General features: G+C 43.4%; 1 protein-coding gene across 3 annotated transcripts in view; it reads left to right on the top strand.

Moving 5' to 3' along the window:
• MAN2A2 (mannosidase alpha class 2A member 2) overlaps positions 1-24,972 on the top strand; it is a 492,369-nt gene that overhangs the window by 152,731 nt on the left and 314,666 nt on the right. For all 3 annotated transcript variants that reach the window (XM_069222645.1, XM_069222646.1, XM_069222644.1), the window contains exons 8-9: positions 4,625-4,798; positions 18,271-18,457. In XM_069222645.1, coding sequence (XP_069078746.1) covers positions 4,625-4,798; positions 18,271-18,457 — 361 coding nt within the window. The remainder of the gene's footprint in view (positions 1-4,624; positions 4,799-18,270; positions 18,458-24,972) is intronic.

A 24,972-nucleotide genomic window follows, 5' to 3' on the forward strand; every position in this document is an offset into this window, starting at 1 on the left:
GGCCAGGAAAATGGAATCCCCTTACAGCATCGGCTTTACCTCTGCCGGGAGAATGCTCGTTTTATGGTCCATGGCAGATAAGATAGCTCCTATGTCCGTAATGACTCAGGAGAGCATCTGTTTCTGAGACCGAGGGATTGTGTGTGTCAGGCTTTTGAAGAGATTTAGAGCATGCCACTTCCTCTGAAAATAGCAGTTGTGAGGCTGTAGAGAGAAAGAGAAAAATGGCATGAGGCACAAATGGATCAGTGAAGCTCCATTTGAAGAAGTAGGCAATGTGAGGGGCACTCCCACATTCGTTTCTCCAAAATGACATCTCCTGCCTCGAGTACTAGTTATCACATCACCAGACATGGTGGTGCAATGTAGGCCAAAGGTGGCAGTTGGGCCGTTCCAAGGAGGTATGGAGGAGCTCTTCTGTGTTCGTACTCAGAATTACATACTGGGAACTGTGCTCTGTGCCACCGGCCAACTCTCTCTCTACATCCTCAAGTGTGCCAATTTCACACTGTTAGGTGACCTTATCATCCATCTTGAAGTTCCCATGTGTAATCTGGCTATGACACTTACAGAGGATTTGAGTGTGTTGAATTTAGGTCTTATTAAATCAGCTCCCACCCATGAGGCGGGCCACCTTCTTGGCTCCATTTTCTCTCATATTATGGACATCACCACAGACCCACCTTTGCCGTTATCCTGGGTGTAGCATATGGCAGTGCCATTTGCCATCAAGAGTTTGGCCATGCTCTCTACTAGGTCGGCCAGCCCTCTAATCAAATCCAGGAACTGGTCCAGATTAGACACTCCCCCTCTGAATGCACAACTTCATAGCAGGGTACCAGACTTGAAACAGTTAACTGACTTAGACTAGCCCCTTGTTGATTGCTGGAACATGGATTCTCTGGAGGCAATCTTGCCAGTAACACTGAGATCCTCACTGAGGCTCCACCTCCCTCCTCCATGGTTTAGTGAAGCTGTCCGATTGCAGAAAAAACGATGCAAGGGCTTGGAAAGGGATTGGCAAAAGTCCTATGCCAAGGACTTGAGCGTTGAGTATAAATCTACTCTAAAACACGGGCTGTGCAAGGAAGCCCAAGGGGCATTCTACTCTGACAAAATCACCAATGCCCAAAACTGATTCTCTAACTCAAGTCAAAAATCTCTGGCTCCTTAGCTGTCTCAAGCTCAATGCAAGAACCGGCATACTTCTTTGTTAAAAAGGTAGCTGATATTCAGCTTCACCTGGTGAAAGCTCAAACGGCTGAAGGGCAGGCTGCTTTCACCTCCCCCAACATCAACACTTGGGATCACGCCCCAAGAGGTGAAGAATAAACACCGAATACAACATTAGCCGTTCCTAATATGGAGTCGCTGTCTCTGTTTGACACCTCTCAGTTTTTTACTTCACTTCGGTCAATTAAATCGGGCTCTCCATTAGATTTTCTCCCACCATCCAAATCCTGGTTGATCTGCTTTATTCCTCTGTGCAAGAGTAATTCATCCTGAGGGCATGGAAGCATGCCATGGGCCTATCTCTTAAAAAAAAAAAAAAAAAAAAAAAATGTTACCCTACTAACTGGTCCAACTTCAGACCGATCTCAGTGCTGCCCATTTTCTCCGACATTTTGGAGAAGCATGTGAACTCGCAGCGTACCACCTTTGTGGAGCCCAAACCATTTTCTATTCATCACATTTGGTCTTTAGGGCTGGACATAGCACAAAAGCTGCCCTCCTAGAAATCATGGAACATTTGAGACTACTCCTAGATGAGGGTGGTACAGCTGTGCTGATTCTATTAGTTCTCAGCGTGGCCTTCGACACAGTGTCCCATTCCTCTCTCTTTAAAAGCTTGATGGTGCTGGGTCTTCAGGAAACAGCTTTAGCCTGGATGACCTCATTTCTGAAAGACCTCTCATTCCAGGTTTCCTCGGCCAGTGCCAGGTCAGAGCCGTGTGCTTTCACTTCTGGTGTTCCCCAGGGCTCAGCCCGAAGCTGGATGCTATTTTATGTATGTTTGCCCCCTCGCGGATGTGGTAGAAAGCTGTGGACTAATCCTGTTCTCTTATGCAGGCGACACACAAATTATTTTCTCCCTGTCGTCTGCACAAGGATCCAACACTGGAGCCCTAGATCTGTGCTTGAGCTGAATTTCTTCCTGGGTGAATAACAACTCACTCAAGCTTAACGGCGAGAAGACCAAGATAATTGTCTTAGGTAAGAACTCTTCGCTATGGGGCCGGAGGCCCTCCCGGAACTGTCTCCCTAGGTAAAGAACCTTGGTTTCTGGCTGGTTGAGAGTCTGTCCCTGAACTGCAGGTGGCCTCTATGAGCTTTGCAGTGCTTAAGTGATTGAAAAAATCATTTCGATGATTCCACCATCAGGCCAAAAAACTGTGATCCAAGACCTGATCCTTAAACAAACAGATTAAAGGAACATTCTGTATCTGGGAGCTGATAAGGCATCTATTAGACACCTACAAACTGTTCAGAACTCCACAGCCAGACTTTTGTATTGCCTTCCAAAGTTTGCCTCCACATCAAGCCTACTCTGTGAGCTTCACTGGCTGAACGTGGATAAACAAATACAGTTTAAAGCCTTGTGCTATATGTACTAAGCTGGATTAGGCACGGGTCCACGACATATGGAAGATTTAGTGGTCCCTTCCTAGCCTGCAGGCATGCTTCGTTCTCTCAACGGTCTCTCTGCAAAGTGCCTAGAATCCATCTGTCGAGCATGGGAGATCGGTCTTTTGCATACTTGGGCTCAAAGATATGGAATACCCTACTGGAATCTCTGGGAAACTGTACCTCTCTGACCAGGTTCTGTAAGAACTTAAAAACCTGGATGTTCTAAATCTGTGGTCTCAATATATTCTATCCTCAATATATCCTACCTTTGTATTGTGCCGGGAAACCCCTTGGGGTAGCTGAGTGCTCTATAAGATGATATAATTTTAATAATAAACCGAAGTAAAGGCTTACGGAACTTTGGTCCACTGAATTTTGATGGGCGTACATAGAGCTGGTTTTTAATGCACTTCACTGCCAGGAACACACTGTCAGTGAAGGGCATTTAAAAGTGCTCAGTGTCCCCTCGCCATGGGAGAGAACAACCATGGTTAGGAGGCATTGTTTTATTTATTTTCCAAAAGAAAATAAATGTCCCCGTCATGTTGACAGAGCCTAGAAATAAGATGTCGATCCACCCAAAATAATGTTCAGGATGCAGTTGTTGATTTTTATTGCACACTTTTATTGGTTCTTGTAGCTTTTGCTCCACTTTTGCCTGGTTACATGGTTAAAAACCTGGGGCTTTCTCAAGGCTGTGGGATGAAGGAAACAAAATTCTTATTTACAAGGTGATTTTATTGAGAGAGGTGGCCGTTCCCCATTGTGAAAAGATGAGCCAAGCTATTTGGAAGGTGATAGTAGAAAACACCCAGTGAGGTTTGTAATAACAAGTTAATTCTGTGGATCAGTTATTTTTCTAGGTATATCTGGAGTCAGGTAGCCAGAAGCGTCCAGATAATGTTGCACTTCTTCTGCTGATGACTCCAGACTAGAAAAAAGATAAGATGGAACATGGTGCTTGCATGCTAATTCTACAGGTGTGTCTCATGCATTTTTAGTGACTCGATAAAGAGTCGGATCCGGCATCCAAGCTGGCATGTAGTTCATACATTCCTGAGAGTGGAATGGACCGTAGGTCAGAATTCAGATCATTTAAAACATGACACAAAAAATATTGTACATAGCTGACCTGCAAGCTGAATTTAGTGAGAAATGTGAGAGGTAAAGCTCAGCCAGTTGCCTGGTTTGAGAGGAAAAAGATTCAAGAGTACATGTGTAGAGACTCTGGTAGCCAGAGCGATAGAGTGACAGGCGTAAGTGCTTATAGGGTATCACCAATTCAGAGCATCATGAACTCTTCAATACCTTTTGTTCTGATAACGTGGTAAGAGTTGTGTTGCTTCCAAGATTTCAGTGATACATTAAATAAAGGCAAATATTTGTTGTAGATATAACATCCAAAAGAAGGCTAGACAGAATATATAGCATATACAGGGTCAGATGATTGTCATCATCGAGAGTCTGTACATTCAAATGTAGTTACGGTGTGAGGCCCATATTTATACTTTTTTAGCGCTGCATTTGCGTCATTTTTTGACGCAGAAACGGTGCAAACTTGCAAAATACAGTCATATTTTATACGTTTGCGCCGTTTTTGCGTCAAAAAGCAGCGCAAATGTGGTGCTAAAAAAGTATAAATATGGGCCTAAGTGTTTTGTTATACATTAGTTAGTCATAGGTAATGTAAATATTGCTTAGGCAGTGTATCTGTTCAAAAGTGCATTCATGATGTATTCTTATGTGTTGACAGAGCCGTCTGTCAAACTTAAAACTGCATTGACAGGAACCTCCTAGAGGGGTGTTCCTGCCAGTGTTAGAAATATCGCTAGGTCAGCAGACATTTGTAAATTTGGCAGGCGGGGGACTCAGTCAAGGTGATGGAGTTAACCCTAGAACCCAACTGTGTGCGAAGTGTCTGTGTACTGTATTTGTGAGCACCCATGACATTAGACATTATTTGTAAACATAAAATATTTGTTCATGTTCTCCTCAGGTGTCACTCCGCGGTCAGGTTGGGCTGTGGACCCCTTCGGACACAGCTCCACAATGCCCTACCTGCTCAAGCGCTCCAACTTAACCAACATGATCATTCAAAGAATCCACTACTCTATTAAGAAGCACTTTGCAGCTACGAAGACCCTGGAGTTCATGTGGAGGCAGTCGTGGGGTAAGGGACACTAATCCATTGTAATTGTGTCAAAAGTTTACACCAGACCACTTAATTGATGAAACTTAAAGTGTACTTTCAAAATATAAGAATTTCAGTGGCCCTGCTGTAGCTCTAACTCACCGGGTTGTCAGTTCCCTTAATATACACTAATATTTACAAGAAATTGCACTATAACAATAAATGTTACATTTGATGGGGACGCATACTGGTATACATCTCTCACCCTAACTTTGCAAATTAATTTTTACTCCTTATATTACCAATCAAATGTCTCCAAACAAGCAAATCATTTACACATTCACAGACAAGGTATCACTTGTATTCAAAGACACGTTTAGTTATACATAGCACATCAAATACTAAAGTCCATCATCCATACACAATACATGAATAATATTAATATGGGAGCTTAAATTACAAGAAAACCTACAAGATAAACAATATAGGATTGATGGATATGATACTCATTCAAAGAATTGAAAAGTTGTGTTATATTGCCAGTTTCATTACTCTCTTAGAAGTGTGTTGGCTGTTATGGTTTCTCTTTTTAATTCTTCAATTACTGGTTGGATTGGTCTCCCTAGATACATAATTTCTGAATCACAGATGGACTAACTCAAGTCTCTAAGAGAGTAATGAACCTGGCTGTGCAGTACTACTTATAAGTCTTCAAATCATGCTGCATTTGAGATGATCCAGGAGATTTCTCACGTATAGAAATAGCCTGGTCCAAGGAAGACCACTAAGGCTTAATGTGGTTTACCTCTGAGATAGTCTTCCTCGAGTGATGGTGTTGACATAAATTGGGACCCATTAGAGCGCAGATTACAGGTAGAGGAAATCAGGACGCTGAGGAAATCTATTTGGCCCAATCAATCTGAATTGCCCACCCGCCATAGGGCTTTGTGATTAGTCCCTCAGAAATGATAAGCCTTTGACTGTAGATTAAACCAAGAGTTCTTGGTCATGCTTATGTAAAGCACCAACAATTTGTATACACTTTTTATCTGAGTATTGGGAAGATAAGTCACTTCTACAAGGATCTGGGGGCCAGATGTAGCAAAGGGTTTTTCTCATTCTGTGTCAATGGGAAAATGTGTTCGTACATATGGCCCTGGGTGTCATCAACATGCATAAAAATGTTTAGTCAGAGGACTCATTAAAGAAGAATTGAATACGTTTGAAAAGAGATACCTGCATAACCCTGCAGGTTAAGTCTTCTAGATGACTAATTGATATTGTGTGATGATCATCAATTGGCAATGGTCACTAAGAACCAATGATATTCAAGTTGTATTAAAGCTAAGCCTTTGGTCTCAACAGTGCAAACTTGTTAAGGAGCAGCAGCCAATGTTTAACTATGTCAAAGCAGTAAGTTGGTTCAGTATAGCCAAAATACTACCACTGCCTCAACCAGCGTGGGATCTTTGTTGAAAACAAACATAGCTGATTCTATTCTCTTTCCAGATTAAAAACTGCCTTGAATACTCTTTAAGATGTAGTTAGCCTCTTGAGTATCTGAGAGCTGCCTGATAATCATTTTTTCCATCAGTTTTTACATAAATGTCAGTCGAGAATTGAGATGATAGCTAATAGGGGTAACGATCCATCTGAGGTAGGCCTTTTACAGAGGACGAACAAGTACTTCCACCTCCCTGGTTGTGGACACTTGCTACTGAAATCAAATAAGCCTTAATCAGAGTTCTAAACTATGAGCTTGACATAGTGATTTCATCACTGTAGCTAGGCAAATGTAATGTGAGAAAAGCATCTGGCATATTAGGAATACATTTATCTATTAACCAAATATGAATCAACAGGACCAGTTTTTCTAACCATAATTGGATGTTTCCTAAGTTGCCCATTGATTTCCAGTATTCCCTGGATTGTTACTGTAGTAAGACTGTCATCCAAGCATAGATTCAAGTTGACACCAGTTGAATGATTTGATGTAGTTTTATTTCCAGTTTGATCCATAAAAGAAACTTCATCCACCACCAAGACACAGAGCATCCAGTCTCCACTCCTAGTGCTTCCAAGACCACTCCGTCAACATTCCGGAGAGTCCAAGACACAAGAGAAAGGAGGAGAAGCAGTGGGAGAAACCAACTAAGAAAAATGATATAACTAAAAGAAACACTATACAGAAAAAAGGAACATTTCCGTAATAAACTCAATAAAGAAATAATGTAACACACCACACTATCTTCCCCCTAAATGAAAAGAAAAATATTTTTTTTCCTTTCACACTTTGACAACTCTATTCAAATTCCAAATACGTCCATCATCCACTTTGATTGCTCCTTTAAACACCTTAGTAACTTTAAATATTTTACTGTATTGAGAAAAGCTTGTGCGATCTTTTTTCGGTAACTTAATCCTAACAGAATCACCAACTGCAACAACAAGAGGTTTGACTGCTTTACGAAGATCATGTGTCCACTTCCTCTTCTCCTGCAAAGTCTTCTCCTTGGCTATAGCTAGTTCTTTCACTTTCTCATGATTCAGCTCCTTCCCAATATATTTATTCACCCATGAAGGACTTATGTTGGTGTTGGGTACCCTTTTTTTGAACAATACAAATGGGGACTGACCAGTACTGGAATGTGGTGTATATCTATAACTTTCAACCTTAGATTTGACAGCTTCTATCCAACCACGTCCTGTCAATTTAGCCATTTGAATGGTTTCCTTCAACGTTCTATTAAAGCGCTCAACCATACCATTCGTTTCAGGATGATATAGAGCACTTTTCTTATGTAATATGCCTCTAGATGCTAAAAACTCACACATGTGCTTAGAGGTAAATTGAACACCATTGTCCGTTATGATGCACTTGGGATATCCTTCCCTTGAAAATACCCCTGCAAGAAAATTTGTAATAGACTGAGATGTTATGTCAGAGGTAATCAAAATCTCCGGCCAGCGAGACAACATGTCCATTACAACTACAATGTACTTAGAAGAAGAACCACAAACCACAGGTCCCATAATATCCATTGCAACATCCTCCCATACTTCTTTAGGAATTGTTCTAATTCCCAAAGGACGAGACCTACACTTGAGCGTCTTATCTGCAAATTTGCATTCAACACAGTCACGAACAACTCTCTCTAACGCTAAATCCATTCTCGGCCACCAATAAAATTCTCTCAAACGTTCCTTTGTCTTGCAAATACCATGGTGGCCCAAATGAGCTAAATGTAACAATCTCTCTCGTAAACCAGATGGAGGCACTAGTCTCCCACTTCTGAAAATCAAACCGTCCTCAACAGAAAGTTCATTCCAAACTTTTTTATACACATTCTCTTCGTCACAATCAGCTGTAATGCGATTAGATTCAATCAAATCCTTCACCCGCTTTAAACTTGAATCATTACTAAACTCCATTAACCATTCATCTTCTGTGATACAACCATCAGTCAAAATGCACACTTTAACATTCTCATCAATCCACCATGTGCCACAATCTGTATCATGGTCCCAGCCTAGTGACCTTAGTCTTGACAAACAGTCAGCAGTGCGGTTCTCACATCCAGGAACATATCTGACAGAAAACTGAAAGTCTTGTAGACCAACAATCCACTTGCAAATACGCGAGGAGATACAATCTAGCCCTTTCTTATCAAAAAATTCTTGTAGAGGCTTATGATCTGATTGCACAACAAACTGAGATCCCCAAAGAAACTGTTTAAACTTCTTTATAGCCCAGTAAATAGCCAAAGCCTCTTTTTCAATGGTGGAATACCTCGATTCCGCTCCCCTCAATGCTCTGGAAGCAAATGCAATTGTTACGTCCTTACCATCATACTGTTGCTTAAGAACACTTCCTAAACCCTTATCTGAAGCATCAGTTATGACACAACATGGAAATCCTGGACGAAAGCTGCTGAGGCATTGAGCAGAGGCCAGTGCACACTTTAAATCCTCAAATTCTTTCCTGCACGCTTCCGACCATACAAAATCAACACTCTTCTTAAGCAACTCTCTAATACAGGAAGACCTACTGGCAAAATTGGGGACATACTTAGAATAGAATTCCGCCATGCCTAAGAACACTTGCACATCTTCTTTTTTTTCAGGATCAGCAAAATTGACAACAGTTTTGACTAGGTCTTCCTTTGGTTTCACACCTTGAGCAGAAATTACATGGCCTAAATAAGTGATATCTGAACATGCGAACTTGCATTTCTCTCCCTTTAGTGTGATTCCTTTACTACGAAAATTTTTCAAGACTTCTCTAACCTTAGAAAGATGTTGTTCAAGAGTGTTAGAAAAAATGAGAACATCATCTTGAAAAAAACTAACGCCATCAGTTTTACCAAGAATATGGTACATTAATCTTTGAAATACAGAAGCAGCAGAGCACAAACCAAACGGCATCCTATTAAATTTAAACACACCAAAGGGAGTGATAAATGAAGTCAGCAATTTGGATTCTTCACACAATTGGACTTGGTGATAGGCTGAACTCAAATCTAATGTTGTGAAATATTTAGCCTCCCCTAAAAGACTGACCATTTCATTGATGTTAGGTAATGGAAATCTGTCCTCAATCACAGCTTTATTGAGTTGCCTAAGGTCCACACAAAGTCTAATATCACCCGATTTTTTCACGGCAACTACAATGGGAGCGATCCATTGTGCCGCCTCAACTTCCTCAATAACACCCTCAGATTGTAACCTTTGTAATTCAGATTTTACTTTGTCTTGCAAAGTAAAAGGGATTTTCCTGACTTTGCACGCTACTGGTTTTACATCCTTCTTAAGACAAATGCGATGTTTGTATCCTGTAATGCACCCCACTTTAGAGGTAAATACATCAGGAAATTCACCCATAATGTCATCTTTGATGCTGCACACATTTTGAACCAACACCTGAGGAATAGAGTTGGGATTCAATATAATGCCCAGCATCTTCTGATGTGGCCAGCTTAGAATTGTGTCGCCAATAACCGGAACATATATTTTCCCAGTAATCGTGTTCCCTCTGAAGGTTATAGTAGCTTCAAAGTAACCCTTCAGCTCAATAGGTTTTCCACCATAACTATAAGGAATGATGTCAGGATCTAGTAGAGAAACTTTCCCCATAAAATGCTTAGAAAAATCTGAAACTGAGACTAGGGAAAGTTTCGCACCAGAATCCATCATCATTGCAATAGATGTTCCGTTGACATCCACAAAATCTGAAGGATACTGACAAGTGATATTAGCGACACAATTAACATCATTAATAATCTGTAAAACAAAATCTCGATCATCATTACAATCAATTTCTTGAACCTTGACTTTAAACTTTGATGATGATTTACAATATTTAGCAAAATGTCCTTTCTTGGAACATTTGTTACAGGTAACAAGTAATGCAGGACAGTCTTTACTATTAGCTAAATGAGTTGTAGATCCACATCTAAAACACATAAGTCTTGTTCTAAAGTTAGCTTGAAATTTGTTATTAGTTTTTGTATCAAGAACTTGCACATCCATTGCAACATTTCTCGATTTCCTCAAATTTTCAATACAAGCCATTGAATGTTCCACTTGCTTCGCAATAATTAACACTTCATCCAATGATGGATCATTCTTGGCCCATAACGCCTCTCTTACTTTGTCACATTTACACTCAAGCATGAATTGGTCTCTAATGCGCTCTTCTAGATTTTCTCCGAAATTACATGATGAAGCTAGTTTGCGTAATGCTGTCACAAAATCTTCAATAGATTCACCATCAGTCTGCTTCCGTTTCCCAAAGTAGTAGCGTTGTAAAATAATTGAAACTTTAGGTAGAAAGTGTTTGTCTAGTCTAAGTAGCGTAGATTCAAATTCATTCAGAGTTGTCACCCTCAGCACCATCTGACGTTGTTATTGTAGGTAAAGTTTCCAAGATTTCCTGACCTTCCGCACCAAGACAATGTTGTAAAACAGAAGTCTTTCTTTCAGATGATAAGTTGCTGCCACAGACGCGCATGTAGGTCAGAAAAACCTTTTTCCATTTTTGCCACGGTATAGGTGGTTCTCCAGGAAGAGCAAGGAAAAATGGTGGAGGTGTAATGTTCTGCATTATATCTTCTTATTGCAGAGAAATAGTGTTGAACACCAAAATATAAAGTGCCTCACAAAACGAAATAGAATATCCAGGACCCATTAAAGTGCAACAATGACAAGTGAAGAGCAAATAAAAAATGTTTCCAAAAGTTGAACAAAATAGTTTTAAACAGGCAGTTTAAAACTGTACTCTTTGTTTATATGTTGAATACAAAAAATGTTGTACGAGCGCATGTAAGAAGAAAAATATATATATCTATATATGCGCAACTTCATTAGTTAAAATCTACTTCAATTACATAGATGCAGCTCACAATAGAGTGAGGAGAAAAAAAAAACAACGTATTTCCTTTGAGCGCAAAAACAACGAGTTGTCCTGAGCGCAACTGTGTAGACAGTACGTGTTACCCTTGAACACGACTGAATAAACAAACAGCGTGTGTTTCCTTAGAGCGCGGCTGAATAAACAAACCGCGCGTGTTTCCTTTGAGCGCGGCCGAAGAGAAAGAGCTCGCGTACACGTTGTTATGGAAACAGAATAAACACGGCATATGAAGCGCGCGTCTCCGGAGGCACGAGATAAGGAGACAGTTGGCATACACGCTAATGAAATTTATAAATAAACACGAACGACAAAAGAAATATGTGGCACATGAAATAGTTTGAGGAAAAAAAAAAATTGAGCCACAGGAATAAATATCACAGTACCTTTTTTTTTTAACGGTAGAAACAGAATAATGAGAGTGTTGAAGTTTCCAAAGATCACAGTTTCATGGGTCTTGAACCATCCTCGTCGCCAAAAATGTAGTAAGACTGTCATCCAAGCATAGATTCAAGTTGACACCAGTTGAATGATTTGATGTAGTTTTATTTCCAGTTTGATCCATAAAAGAAACTTCATCCACCACCAAGACACAGAGCATCCAGTCTCCACTCCTAGTGCTTCCAAGACCACTCCGTCAACATTCCGGAGAGTCCAAGACACAAGAGAAAGGAGGAGAAGCAGTGGGAGAAACCAACTAAGAAAAATGATATAACTAAAAGAAACACTATACAGAAAAAAGGAACATTTCCGTAATAAACTCAATAAAGAAATAATGTAACACACCACAGTTACATTTTATGGGGTGAGCGGAACTCGTTAAATTTGACTTTGAGGAATCCCACTAAGGTAATTCCACTAAGAGATTCCGCAGCGTTCCTCCAACAGGCGGAGATAGACTTATTGCGCTGTGATTTAGCGCCAGTAGCGAAAATCGGTGCAAATGGCACGAAACATTGCACAAGAGGGTCAGCTACTAGAGTTGATATTGGTGCCTCTCCAGTATATTTTTTTACTCGAGCGGCAGCCTTCTGACCATGAATGGTCGCGACCACCTGCTTTAGAAAAATCTCACCAGATGTCCTCCTAGCAACTGGAAGTCACGCTGTGGGATGTCAAATCACACTCGGCAACTTACCGTTCTGGAGCTGTGCACGAAAGAAAATTCTCCATGCTGTAACGCCACGTTACAAGAGTCTCCAAAATTCCGTTGACGAAACCGAATATTCCACCCATTCCTAATAATTTTACAGTATGGAGATTTTAGTGTATTAACTAACCTAAAAACGCATCTAGAGATATTAGCACCCTTGTTAATTCTTTATTGTTTCTTTTGTTTTGAACATTTTACAGATTGCAACTCCAAGCTGATTTGGAATCCTTCAAGAATTTAAGCCAAGAACATTCACATTTGTAGCCATTTATTTTCTTCTGGCGATTGTGTACTAAGTGTTAATACATGGTTTTATTGATTTGACTTGTGCTTTTGCTTGGGATGACTACGTTTATGGCAGATAAGAGATGATTATTAAAATGCCTCAGTAAAAGATCAGGATTTATCAAACAGAGGTTTTGAATAAAGGCCAGTTTATTTGGCATCGTCTGCTCGTGAATTAGGAAAGGAATGCCAATATGATCTCTTCATGAACGTTTGATGGGTTCACCTGATTGCAAACAGACATTTAGAGTAAGGAGAATACTTATTGAATCGTCATTCTTGTGATTTGCAGTGTTCAACAACAAGCGAAGTCACATACAAATAAAGAGATCCAATGCCATCTTACACCAAGGATAAGAGGAATAAGGTTGCCAGCATGGGCAGTTACTAGAATTGGATTGGATGAGGGTGACTGGGGACGGTGATAAAAGGGAAGGATTCCTGTGGGAGGAGAGTAAAGGGATGAGCGTTACCTGTGGATTGTAGCTTGCATTTTGTTTCAAAAACCGCACAGCAGATTAATGGCAACCTTTCTAGCAATGTATTGCTTACTTTTCCGTGTAGTTTGTATGTTCTTGTACACAACATGAATTGTACTTCTGCAATGATCTAAGATATGCAACAAAATATTGTTATGTTTTGTTAAAATTACCTTATGTGCCACACAGTTTAGTAGAAACATAATTAGATTCTGTGCATGATTACGAGTTTAGCGGAGGGATTGCTCCATCACAAAACTGACGGATATCCCGTCCGCCATATTACAAGTTCCAAAGGCTATAAGGAATTGTAATACGGCAGACTGTGACGGAGTAACCCTCTCCACCAAACTCTAAATCAGGCCCCCTGTTCTTGATCTTTGGAACCCCCTTAGTATTTTGGGGAGATTTCAGAGGTCTATTTTTTCTTTAAAACATTTTTGTGCAATATTGCTTTTAAAAGCCAGGTAATACATACTCATTGTCCTAAGAGGTAAAGGAGATATGAGTATCCCCTATGAGTGGAACATCAAGAGTTCTATTATCTTGATTAAAGTTATTTTCTAAGTAATTAACTTTTCCAGAAACATTTAGCAATCACATTGAACAAGTCTCCAGGAATACATCTGTTTAATATTTAAGAAAGGTATTATCATGTTTAGCCTAAGCATTCTTTCTCATTGGGAACCATAGAGATGGCAGGAGGTACATTATTGGCACCTTTTTGTGCAGTCTTCAGTAAAGCACCGGGAGAATGTACCACTTTCACATTGAATTTGCTAAACACAAGTAGGTGAGTGTAACCATAGCTAGTGCAATATTATATAACTAATTTTGTAAAATAGTCATTTCCGTCACGCCATCAAATGGAAGTGTCTGATGCTAAAACGGTATGAAGTTAAATAGAATTTAACTGTGTTAAGTTAGTAGTTTTTGTAAAATGCTTGCACCCCTTTTGCCTTATTGGGCTGGGAAGCCACTCATAACAGGATAGAATCTATTGAAAACCCTGGGAAGCCTGAGAGTTTTTTTATTCTGTAAGTGTTCATTTGAGTTTGATTCCTGTCTCGATATGCTGCTTAAACCTTTTGCATGTGCACTTTATGTCAAATTCAAGCTTAAGGATTTTACCATTAATAGCTTTTCCCGGCTCATGAAAAAACAAGACTGACAAGTCAAATTTACATGCGATGGGATGTGATGCGGTGGAGACTATTGAACATGTTTTTTTTTTTTTCTGCACGGCCTACAAAAGGCAACAAAAGCCCGCTGGATCAAACCTCTTTGCAAACTCATGGGCCTCAGGGATTGTCATTTAGCCCTGAGGTATGTCAAACTAACACCAGTGGCCCAGTTGTGCTTTCAATTGTCAAATGTTTACTAGTGCAGGAAAGTGCCCTTTTTGGCATGGTCCCCTCACTTTATCGCCTGGTTTCTGGTGTAATTTCAACTGAAAGAGCACTGGGTCTCTGCTAAACAGGTCCAGAGTGCGAGATCTCTTTCTCTAAAACTGCACAGTTTTTCCCAATTAGCAACTCTTTAGTTGCCACTGTAAGTTTCTAGTAAATAATACCCCTGGCTCCTAGGGCATGAGATACTAAAGGAAGGCCCCTGAGGGATGCAGCACAGATTGTGCCACCCTCAGGGACTCTCTCACCTAAGTGTACCCAGCGCTGCCTTTGCATACTGCGTGTCTTGGTGCAGACCCAAAATGAAAACACGACATGGCACACAGCCTGTGTGCTCTGTCCAGTTACATTGCCTGTAATATATGTTAGTCATCCCTCTGGCAGGCCTTCCAGTCCTAAAGGTAGGGTGTGTTATATTAACATGTGAGGGCATACCTACATGAGCAGATATGCCCCTGCTATGTCTTTGTTGATTCTCAGACATAGTAAGTGAACAGTGATGCCATTTTAAGTACATGTGCTTGACACTGGTCAGTATGCGTTCCCCTGCTACATGATGGCTTCACTGAAGAGAAGGATGTTTGTCATCAAACATCTCGTATTAATAAACCCTCCCTCAATCCAGTGATGGATTTATTAATACATGCACTCAGAGGGCACCTCAGAGGTGCCTCCTGCAAAACATACCAATTCCTAACGTGGGCACTGACTGGTCAAAACCAGTACAGCCAGCTTAGACAATGTTCTGCCCCCCCTGACGTCAGGGCCAGTGCTATTGAGGACTCGGATCAAAGGCCTGCTCTGGGCAGAGGTTTGACCTCCTCTCCCAGGCAGGATGGACATTCCAGGGCGGGGAACTTCAAAGGCCTTGCTGCCTTTGAGATGCGATCAGTAGGAGTGCCCACTTCATGCCAGTCCCACCCCTAAGGTGGACGAGCTGAAGTGGACACTGCTTTTTAAATTCCTCCACCTTGCATGGAAGGAATTAGGCCGATAGGGTTAGGGCTATGCCACTTCCCAGAGAAAGTGGTCATAGGGTGTAGTCATCCTAAGGCTGAGTAGCTCATTGGCTACCACCTGACACTTCCTGTAACGCCCCAAATATCAGTATTTATGTGGCATCCCAGAATCCTAGAATCAGATTCCTGCAACCAAAGAAGAACCAGACCCGTCGCCAGCAGAGAAGACTTAAGACACCTACTGACTTGGCCCCAGCCACACCAGCCTCTCTGCAGCCTGAAGCGACCACTGCACCCGACGCCGATCTTAGAGATGCCCCCTGAAAACATACCCGACTTCTAGTGTAGGCTGACTAGTTGCTGCCAGCCTGCCACACACCAGACATGTTGCTGGCCACATGGGGAGAGTGCCTTTGTCAATATGTGGCCAGGAACAAAGCCTGTACTGGGTGGAGGTGCTTCTCACCTCCCCCTGCAGGAACTGTAACACCTGGCCGTGAGCCTCAAAGGCTCACTCCCTTTTTTACAGCACCACAGGGCATCGCAGCTAGTGGAGATGCCCGCCCCTCCCGCCACTGCCCCTACTTTTGATGGCAAGGCTGGAGGAGATAATTAGAAAAACAAGGAGTCACCCACCAGTCAGGACAGCCCCTAAGGTGTCCTGAGCTGAGGTGACTCTTACTTTTAGAAATCCTCCATCTTGTGGATGGAGGATTCCCCCAATAGGATTAGGGATGTGCCCCCCTCCCCTCAGGGAGGAGGCACAAAGAGTGTGTAGCCACCCTCAAGGACAGTAGCCATTGGCTACTGCCCTCCCAGACCTAAACACCCCCCTTAATTCAGTATTTAGGGGTCCCCAGAACCTAGGAAACTAGATTCTTGCAACCTTAACAAGAAGAAGGACTGCTGACCTGAAGCCCTGCAGTGAAGACAGAGACGACAGCTGCTTTGGCCCCAGCCCTACTGGCCTGTCTCCCAACTTCGAAGAGAACTGCAACAGCGACGCATCCAACAGGGACCAGCGACCTCTGAAGCCTCAGAGGACTGCCCTGCAACCAAGGACCAAGAAACTCCTGTGAACAGCGGCCCTGTTCAACAATCTGCAACTTTCTTTTAACAAAGAAACAACTCTAAGGACTTCACGTTTCCCGCTGGAAGCGTGAGACTTTCCACTCTGCACCCGACGCCCCCGGCTCGACCTGCGGAAAACCAACACTACAGGGAGGACTCCCCGGCGACTGGGAGCCCGTGGGTAGCCAGAGACGACCCCCCTGATCCCCCACAGCGACGCCTGCAGAGGAAATCCAGAGGCTCCCCCAGACCGCGACTGCCTGTAACAAGGGACCCGACGCCTGGAACCAACACTGCACCCGCAGCCCCCAGGACCTGAAGGAACCGAACTCCAGTGCAGGAGCGACCCCCAGGCGACCCTCTGCCTAGCCCAGTTGGTAGCTACCCCGAGGAGCCCCCCCTGTGCCTGCCTGCATCGTTGAAGAGACCCCTGGTTCTCCCCATTGCTTTCATTACAAAACCTGACACCTGTTTGCACTCTGCACACGGCCGACCCTGTGCCGCTGAGGGTGTACTTTCTGTGCCTGCTTGTGTCCCCCCTGGTGCCCTACAAAACGCCCCTGGTCTGCCGCCCGAGGACTCAGGTACTTACCTGCTGGCAGACTGGAACCGGGGCACCCATGTTCTCCATTGAAGCCTATGTGTTTTGGGCACCTCTTTGACCTCTGCACCTGACCGGCCCTGAGCTGCTGGTGTGGTAACTTTGGAGTTGCCTTGAACCCCTAACGGTGGGCTACATTGGACCAAACTTTGAACCCTGTAAGTGTTCTACTTACCTGTGAACTTAACAATTACTTACCTCCCCCAGGAACTGTTGATTTTTGCACTGTCCACTTTTAAAATAGCTTGTTGCCATTTTTGTCACAACTGTACATGATATTGTGATTATTCAAAGTTCCTAAAATACCTGAGTGAAATACCTTTCATTTGAAGTATTACTTGTAAATCCTGAACCTGTGGTTCTTAAAATAAACTAAGAAAATATATTTTTCTATAAAAAAAACCTATTGGCCTGGAGTAAGTCTTTGAGTGTGTGTTCCTCGTTTATTGCCTGTGTGTGTACAACAAGTGCTTAACACTACCCTCTGATAAGCCTACTGCTTGACCACCCTACCACAAAATAGAGCATTAGAATTATCTCTTTTTGCCACTATCTTACCCCTAAGGGGAACCCTTGGACTCTGTGCACACTATTTCTTACTTTGAAATAGCATATACAGAGCCAACTTCCTACACCAATCTACAATGGATAAGCTTGGCAAAGGGTGAAAGTAAGGATTAAATAGGTTCTGTGAGAATGCTTTGCTCGGAGGTACCCACAATCCAAAGGTAGATCAAGACCAGTGAAGCAAAAAAGTCCACTGATTAAGTCCGACCAGAGGCTAAAGAATAAAACCAAGCCATAGCTGAGCCAGAGACCCTTCTACCTCAAGGGAGTCCAATAGGATGCCATGGTCGAATGTATTAAACTTGGCTGATGGATCTAATAAAATCAATGCACCGAAAACTATAAAATAATGTTATAAGAAAAGCATTATCTCTGTAATCAGGAGAGATGTTTGTTACTTTGTAGGAGATATGTTACTTTGTGAAGTAAGTCCTCCCCCATTATTGAGTTCCTACTTAGATATGTTTCAGCTTGTGTGTAGCTCTTCTGCTTTGAGAGTGTGCACTTGATTGTAAAAGATGATCATAAAGCGAAAAGAGATGTCATCACATATAATTGTATGGTGTTCTCCTTCCTAGATCCTCACAAGAGCACAGACATCTTCTGCCATATGATGCCCTTTTACAGTTACGATGTGCCCCATACTTGTGGACCTGACCCCAAAATCTGCTGTCAGTTTGATTTTAGGCGCCTCCCTGGTGGGAGGATTAACTGTCCTTGGAAGGTGCCGCCTAAAGCCATTACTGAAGCTAACGTGGCTGAAAGGTTAGTAATTTACCCTAAGAACTATAAAATGTGATGTTGTTTAAATGCCATACTACTTAACACTCCACTCCTCATGTCTATATTTGATAGCACAGTCTGCATAAGTATTCATATTTCTTGTCCTTTTTCATATAAAGTAAATTAGTTAGTTTAACCCTTGAGTTAACTTCATCCAGCATGAAAATATTTCTCTTTCTGCATGTACACCATTAAGTATGTCTCTGCATTTTAAGATATACATTATTTCTTAGTAAGTGTCCTGGTGTGGCTACACAGAGCCTATATTATTATGCTGACACTCTCCATAAAAATGTTTAGATATCTTTACTTTTGGCTTCAGACTCATTATTTGAATATTTGGGTCTGGAAGTCTGTATTTATATTTCCTCTCTATAAAATCGGATGATGGGAGATTATTTCTAATGACTTATTTTTTACCAGTAACCTTCATTACTCTGGATCTAGCCTCCTTATCCCGACACTTTTAAAAAAAAATGTGCATTCACATGTCCTTTGCTATCCTTTCCAAATTAAAAAAATAAATTGCCTCCTTGGCAAATTCCTCTTTCCTCTAAGGAGCCCCTCCCCCTGCCAAGGGAAGTTTTGTAAGACTGGGTGTGGTCCCCCAACTCTTGCTCAATGAAGTTTCATCAGGATTGAAGCCGGTGGCAATACAGATATGGCGGGCGAACACAAGTACCGAAATAAGGAAGGGATACTTGAAGTAAAGATAATACTTCTAATTAATCTGGATATTATTTACTCTTCCGTGTTCCATTCCTTGTGAAGATGAGTATCTACCCAAACACCCAGGTTTCAACATGATCCTGAGGCCCACAATCAAGAAAGCAACAGTACCATTAAACCACTGCAAAACATGCACTTTACAGCAGAAGCATTAATGTCTTGATAAAATCCTACTGGGATGACGGAGGTGGCAACCTGTGTCCGATGTACCAGACATGTCCTCTCTCCAAAATTATGAGTTTAAATTGGAAGTGGACGCCTACTTAGAAGTGACATATAACTGAGTTCGATAAACCTCTTGTGTCAGTCTAAGAAAGTCCTCCTTTAGGTTTACATTTCCCTCTGGACTGGTCCCAAGGGTAACACAACAAGCACTTCCTAAACAAGGGAGATAGTCATCCTGGTTCACCTGCTAAAAGCTGAGGTAGCCACCTCCTTCCACTTCAGAAATAATGAAAAGTTTACATACAAGTTATTACACTGCCTTTATTGTACTGAACAAGACAGGTCGATATCTTCAACCCAGGGTACAGCCAGAAGGCCCCAGAGTGACTCTTCCAGTGAATGGGGGCTGGAGGAGGGAGAATCATTTTCTGCTCCTAATGAAAAGATGAAATCACCTACAGCTAACCCAGCTAAGTAGTGTCAGGAAAATACCTGAAAATACCTGAACTAGTCATGAAGGCTCTCAAGTCGGATGGTAATATAAAACAAATAAGAAGAAAATCTTCAGAGTTAGGAATTTAGTAGAGGGTCTCTGAGACTGAGAACATTGTAGTGGTGACAGGATAGCTGGGAGATCTGCAGGAGGAATGAGGTATGGCAACATGATAAACGTTAATTTAGAATCCCCTAAGTAGCCTGTTCCTCAGCTAATCTGTAAGGTTCAGGGCACTTGAAAACCCCAATAACTGCCCACTGAACCCTGTGTGTGGAAGCAGCTATACAACAAGTGGAAACTGTTTTGAAGGAACTATAGATCCACTGAAGGCTCTGAATTCTAAGCAACCAGAAATCTCATTTTGCACGCAGCCTCAAAGCAAGAGCAGCAGCTGTCTTAACGCTAACTTGAGGAATGCCTCACCTCTGCCCCCTTGACTTCTGCACATTCAGATTTAAGATTTGAACTGATAGATCAGACTTTGGTGGACAAGAGTCTACTGGAAGATTCTCTAAGGACCCACAGCATGCTGACAGAGAGAGTGAACCACCCAGGAATGCTCTTGACTGAGGAAGAAAGACGGTGGCCATCTGAACCCTGAAAATGCCATCCAGTGAATATTATATCTTGAAGTGACACGGTGTACCATTGGTACCTTTGGTGGTTTTTCAAAGGATTGAGAATATAGGAGCCAATACTGTATTGGGTTGTAAGAGAATTCCTAAATTGTGTACAGCTTGATCCGTTGTACTTTTGGTAAATATTTGGGAATATGACTTGAGGCAGAAAGGAAGGACCTGAAATTGCCAAAGTATGGAGTATACACCCAGAATTCCCTTTCCCATCTGTGGAACTGGAATAATGGCTAGTTTCTGAGGGCATTCCTCCGAACCTGTAACACCCAATGTTTTTGTAGGCATTCATGGCCCATTGGATTTCTACACCCCTGAATCTAGTGGAAACCACTCATATATTGTGTTGAATAATCCTCTTAAATTATCTTGAATGCCCAAACATTGAAACGGACCTCACCCAGATGTCTTAGAGGAAATAGTGTTTTTCCCACTAAAACCTGTAGTGGTAGGGGATCAGCACTGTCAGGACTGCTGCTGGATTCTCCCACCAAGGAACCAAGGCAAAAACAAACTTATTTTAGAAGTGATACACCCGATGTGGGATAGGAGCGTCCCCCACCACAAGAAGACAGTTTGACTTCTGTGTGCAGGAAGCTGATGCCTTCCTGATAATGGCGTTATTTAACCAAATGTAAACGTGCACTGCTTAGCCACTCAGTATCTGTCCTTCTTCAGGAATACTGCTTTATCAAGGCTTCTGCTTGGTCTTCACTTGGGGGCCTTCAAACCTACTTGGTCTTCACTTGGGGGACTTCAAACCTTAGCCAGTGTGGAGAGCAAAGTTGGGAAGGGAGTAAGTGAGAGAATGCCATGAAGCTAGCTCCTGCCTCTGCACATACAGAGAGCACTAGTAATTAAAGAGGTTGGTGTGATCATGCCAAAGAACATTCACTGCAAATAATCGTGGATTTTCTACCCATCAGTCTGTCTGGGAATTAGAGCTAGAATAGAATCCAGGCAAACAATTACTCATTGCTTTGGTTGTGGAGGCATTATACACAAGCATTCCCCAGAATGCCACCCTCTGCACTACAGAAGTACTTATGTTCATCTCTAAATAGGATTTCTGCACCCCAAGGCCATAAAATGCATTAAACTAGTTTTCTTGTCTAGCTAACTTACACCTACATACTTTTGAACAGAGCATTATTTATTAGAAGTCCAGTAATTTCCATGTTGTTTTTGTACCCACCCAGCGATAATACATCCAGAAAGGCTACTAGAGCCCTTGCAGCAGTGGCCGGCTGCTGCCTGATCCCACTTTTAACTCCCAGAAGTACTGCATCAGGACATCTGCAGCTTGGGGGCACCAGTGAAACAACCTGCCTTGTGTGTGACATGGACTGCAGGGGACAGACACCCGCTTGAGGGCTTTGTGGCCGGCGTTGGGGTGGGGTGCCTTGGAATATCAGGGACGCCTGGCTCCTGGTGCCGCTTTTGGGGAGCCCCTACAGGGGACCCACTGGGCCAGGGACGAGACCCTTCACATCCCCTAGTCCGGAGTGCAGGCCGACCTGCCAACCATCCCCACCTGCCACATCAAACTCCTGAGGGCCTTCTTCCTCCCAGGTGGGTTTCGAGCTGTTGTGGCTTGCCCCGTGCGCTCCCGCACAATCAATGCATCAATCACCTTACATGTGCTTCTCTGTTGCCCAGGCTGGGGGAGCAGCGTGGGCTGGTGGCCTTGCTGAGTGGCGGCGGGTCCTGTTCCCCTCCACTCGGGCTGCCCTGTTGCTGAACTGGCTCATCCCCGGAGGGCTCATGCCTCCAGTGACCCAGCGCATCAGAGATCAGACTTGGAAGGCATGCAGCACCATAAGTCCTGCACTTGCTGTTTCGCCTGTATTGATGGTCTTGGGTGCTTTCACCACTCTGGGAGTTTCAGCACTCGCACGGCGCACAAACCTGATTCGGCACATGGGGGCCTCTCAGTTGGGCCTGCACAAATTGCCAGCTGCTCCCCGCCTTGCTCTGGCCTGAGGGGGGGCAACTCCAATGAGTAGTGGGCATGATTCACACCTGCCCTCTCCTATGACTGTTTAAGAGATCTCATCTCCACATCAGCCCGGCTGCCTGCCCACCTGCCCCCCGTGCTTCCCATCGTACTGAGGGTGCTACATTGCTTCTTGCCCCAAGACCTACAGGCCTGATCTGCTGTGGGGAAAGAGCAGCGACTGAGGGTTGCTGATCCTCATTGGAGACACCAGGTTGTCCCTTGGATGAGCACCCACCAATCCCCCCCCCCCCCAACACGACCTCTCTTTACACCTATTCGCACTGTCATGACAGTTAAGCCCAGGACAAGCAAGCCCCTATTGCAGTACCTGACTGCTCTGAAGCCTGCTACTCCCTTGCACTACGAAGGCTTTAAACCACCTGGACACCACACTTCACGTGCATTCCGTCCAGTTAGAGAAAATTCTACAAGCCATATTGTACACTGAGACGTCATTAGAAACTGGAATTGACGCAATCTCTCTGGGTGTCAACTTACTCAGTGCTGACCACTACAAACTGGTAAACTGAGTGGACAAGACAGAGTCCTCTGACTACCGTACGTCCCAGATGAAGTTGATGAGCGCTGAAGTGGCCTCACTACATCTCACGGCAGAGGCCACTGAGGGGAGATCCCAGCACAACAACATCCGCCTGCTGGGCTTCCCAGAATGGGCAGAGGGCCCTAGTATGCAACCGTTTGTGGAAACATGGCTGATAGACACAGTGCTGGCTGGTAAGACCCTTAAGTTCTCATCAGTGGGAAGGGCACCTAGAATACCTGGCAGGCAACCTATTACTGGTGGCCCACTGCGACCCATCATTGCCCGGCTTCTTAAATCCCATGTCCGTGATTTAGGGCCAGATGTAGGAAGCCTTTTGGGCGTCGCAAACTGCGAAAAACGCAGTTTGCGACGCACAAAAGGCTTAACGCGATGCTCAACTACCGACTCGCAATTTGAGGCTGCGACTCGCAAATAGGAAGGGGTGTTCCCTTCCTATTTGCGACCACATCGCCATGCTGAGTTGGTTTGTAATCGCGAATGCGGTCGCAAACCAACTCGCAGTTACCATCCACTTCAAGTGGATGGTAACACATTCGCAAAAGGGAAGGGGTCCCCATGGGACCCCTTCCCCTTTGTGAATGCCAAAAAAAATATTTTTTCAGAGCAGGCAGTGGTCCTATGGACTACTGCCTACTCTGAAAAAACCGAAACCAAATGGTTTCGGAAGTTTTTCTTTTTGCAGCTCATTTTCCTTTAAGGAAAACTGGCTGCAAAAAGAAAGAAAAAAACTGCTTTATTAAAAAAAGCAGTCACAGACATGGAGGTCTGCTGTCTCCAGCAGGCCACCATCCCTGTGTGTGCATGGACTCGCTATTGGATCGCAAACTGCGACCCACCTCATTAATATTCATGAGGTGGGTCTTTGCGACCCCATAGCGAGTCGCAGAAGGTGTCTGAGACACCTTTCTGCATGCACTTTTGCGAGTTGCAATTTGCGAGTCGCTATGACTCGCAAATTGCAAGTCTCAAAAATATACCTACCTACATCTGGCCCTTAGTGCTTTAACAATTTTGTGCATAGGGTCCTTGGAGGTATGAGGATGCCTCAATCCCTGCATATCCCGATTTCATGGCAGAAGTGCAGCAGCTCCATGGCTCTTACGTCAAAGCTAAACAACAGCTTCGGGAACTGAACTACAAATATGCTCTTTTGTTTCCAGAAAAAGTATGAGTGTAGGAATGTGAGAACACCCGTGTCTTTTCTACCCCAGAGGATCACTCTGTGCCAAAGGCCTGGCTCATGCCTCTCCAGAGGAGTCTGGTGCTGGGGAGTGGCTGACGTCTTGTCCTAACAGCCGCAGGTGCAAGGCCACCAGATCCCAACTTTCACGAGACCAAATAGAGCATGAGCAGGCCAAGGTAGTACTGGAGGCCTCGCAGCTCAGCTCAAACTTCTTTGCTCCATTGCAGCGGGTCATCGCTGGCCGTATCCTACTGGGGCTCCGATCTGACGATGGCTTGTGACACTTGCCTGCCCGAGCAATGTGACTATGCACTCGTAGCCCAGACCCTGGGCTGCGACTGACTGCTACTGAGGTAAGCCACTAAACCCTGTGACAGCTGGATGTCCAGTCCTCTGTATCGGGCCCACAGGATGGATTTGCTTCACCAATGCCCTCCATGCTCCACAGAGACCCTAAGGTGAACTTGTTTTGCCCATGGCACTGTTTATTTCTTTATTTGTTTGTCTTTATGTCTTTATGGTAGTGTACTTGTTAGTCACCTGATCTAGGGGGGAGTTATTGGTTGTTTCATTGATGTTAGGAAACCTCTGCATACAGTTGGACACTTTTGTGATTTCCATGCACAGGGAGATGCACAATGGCATGCTATCTCAGACTGTGCGACTTTGGGGACACCTGACATAATTAGACCCAGCTTCTGAGCTGCGACCACCTACACCAACACATG

The sequence above is a fragment of the Pleurodeles waltl genome, chromosome 3_1 (assembly GCF_031143425.1).
Source record: "Pleurodeles waltl isolate 20211129_DDA chromosome 3_1, aPleWal1.hap1.20221129, whole genome shotgun sequence".
NCBI lineage: Eukaryota > Metazoa > Chordata > Amphibia > Caudata > Salamandridae > Pleurodeles > Pleurodeles waltl.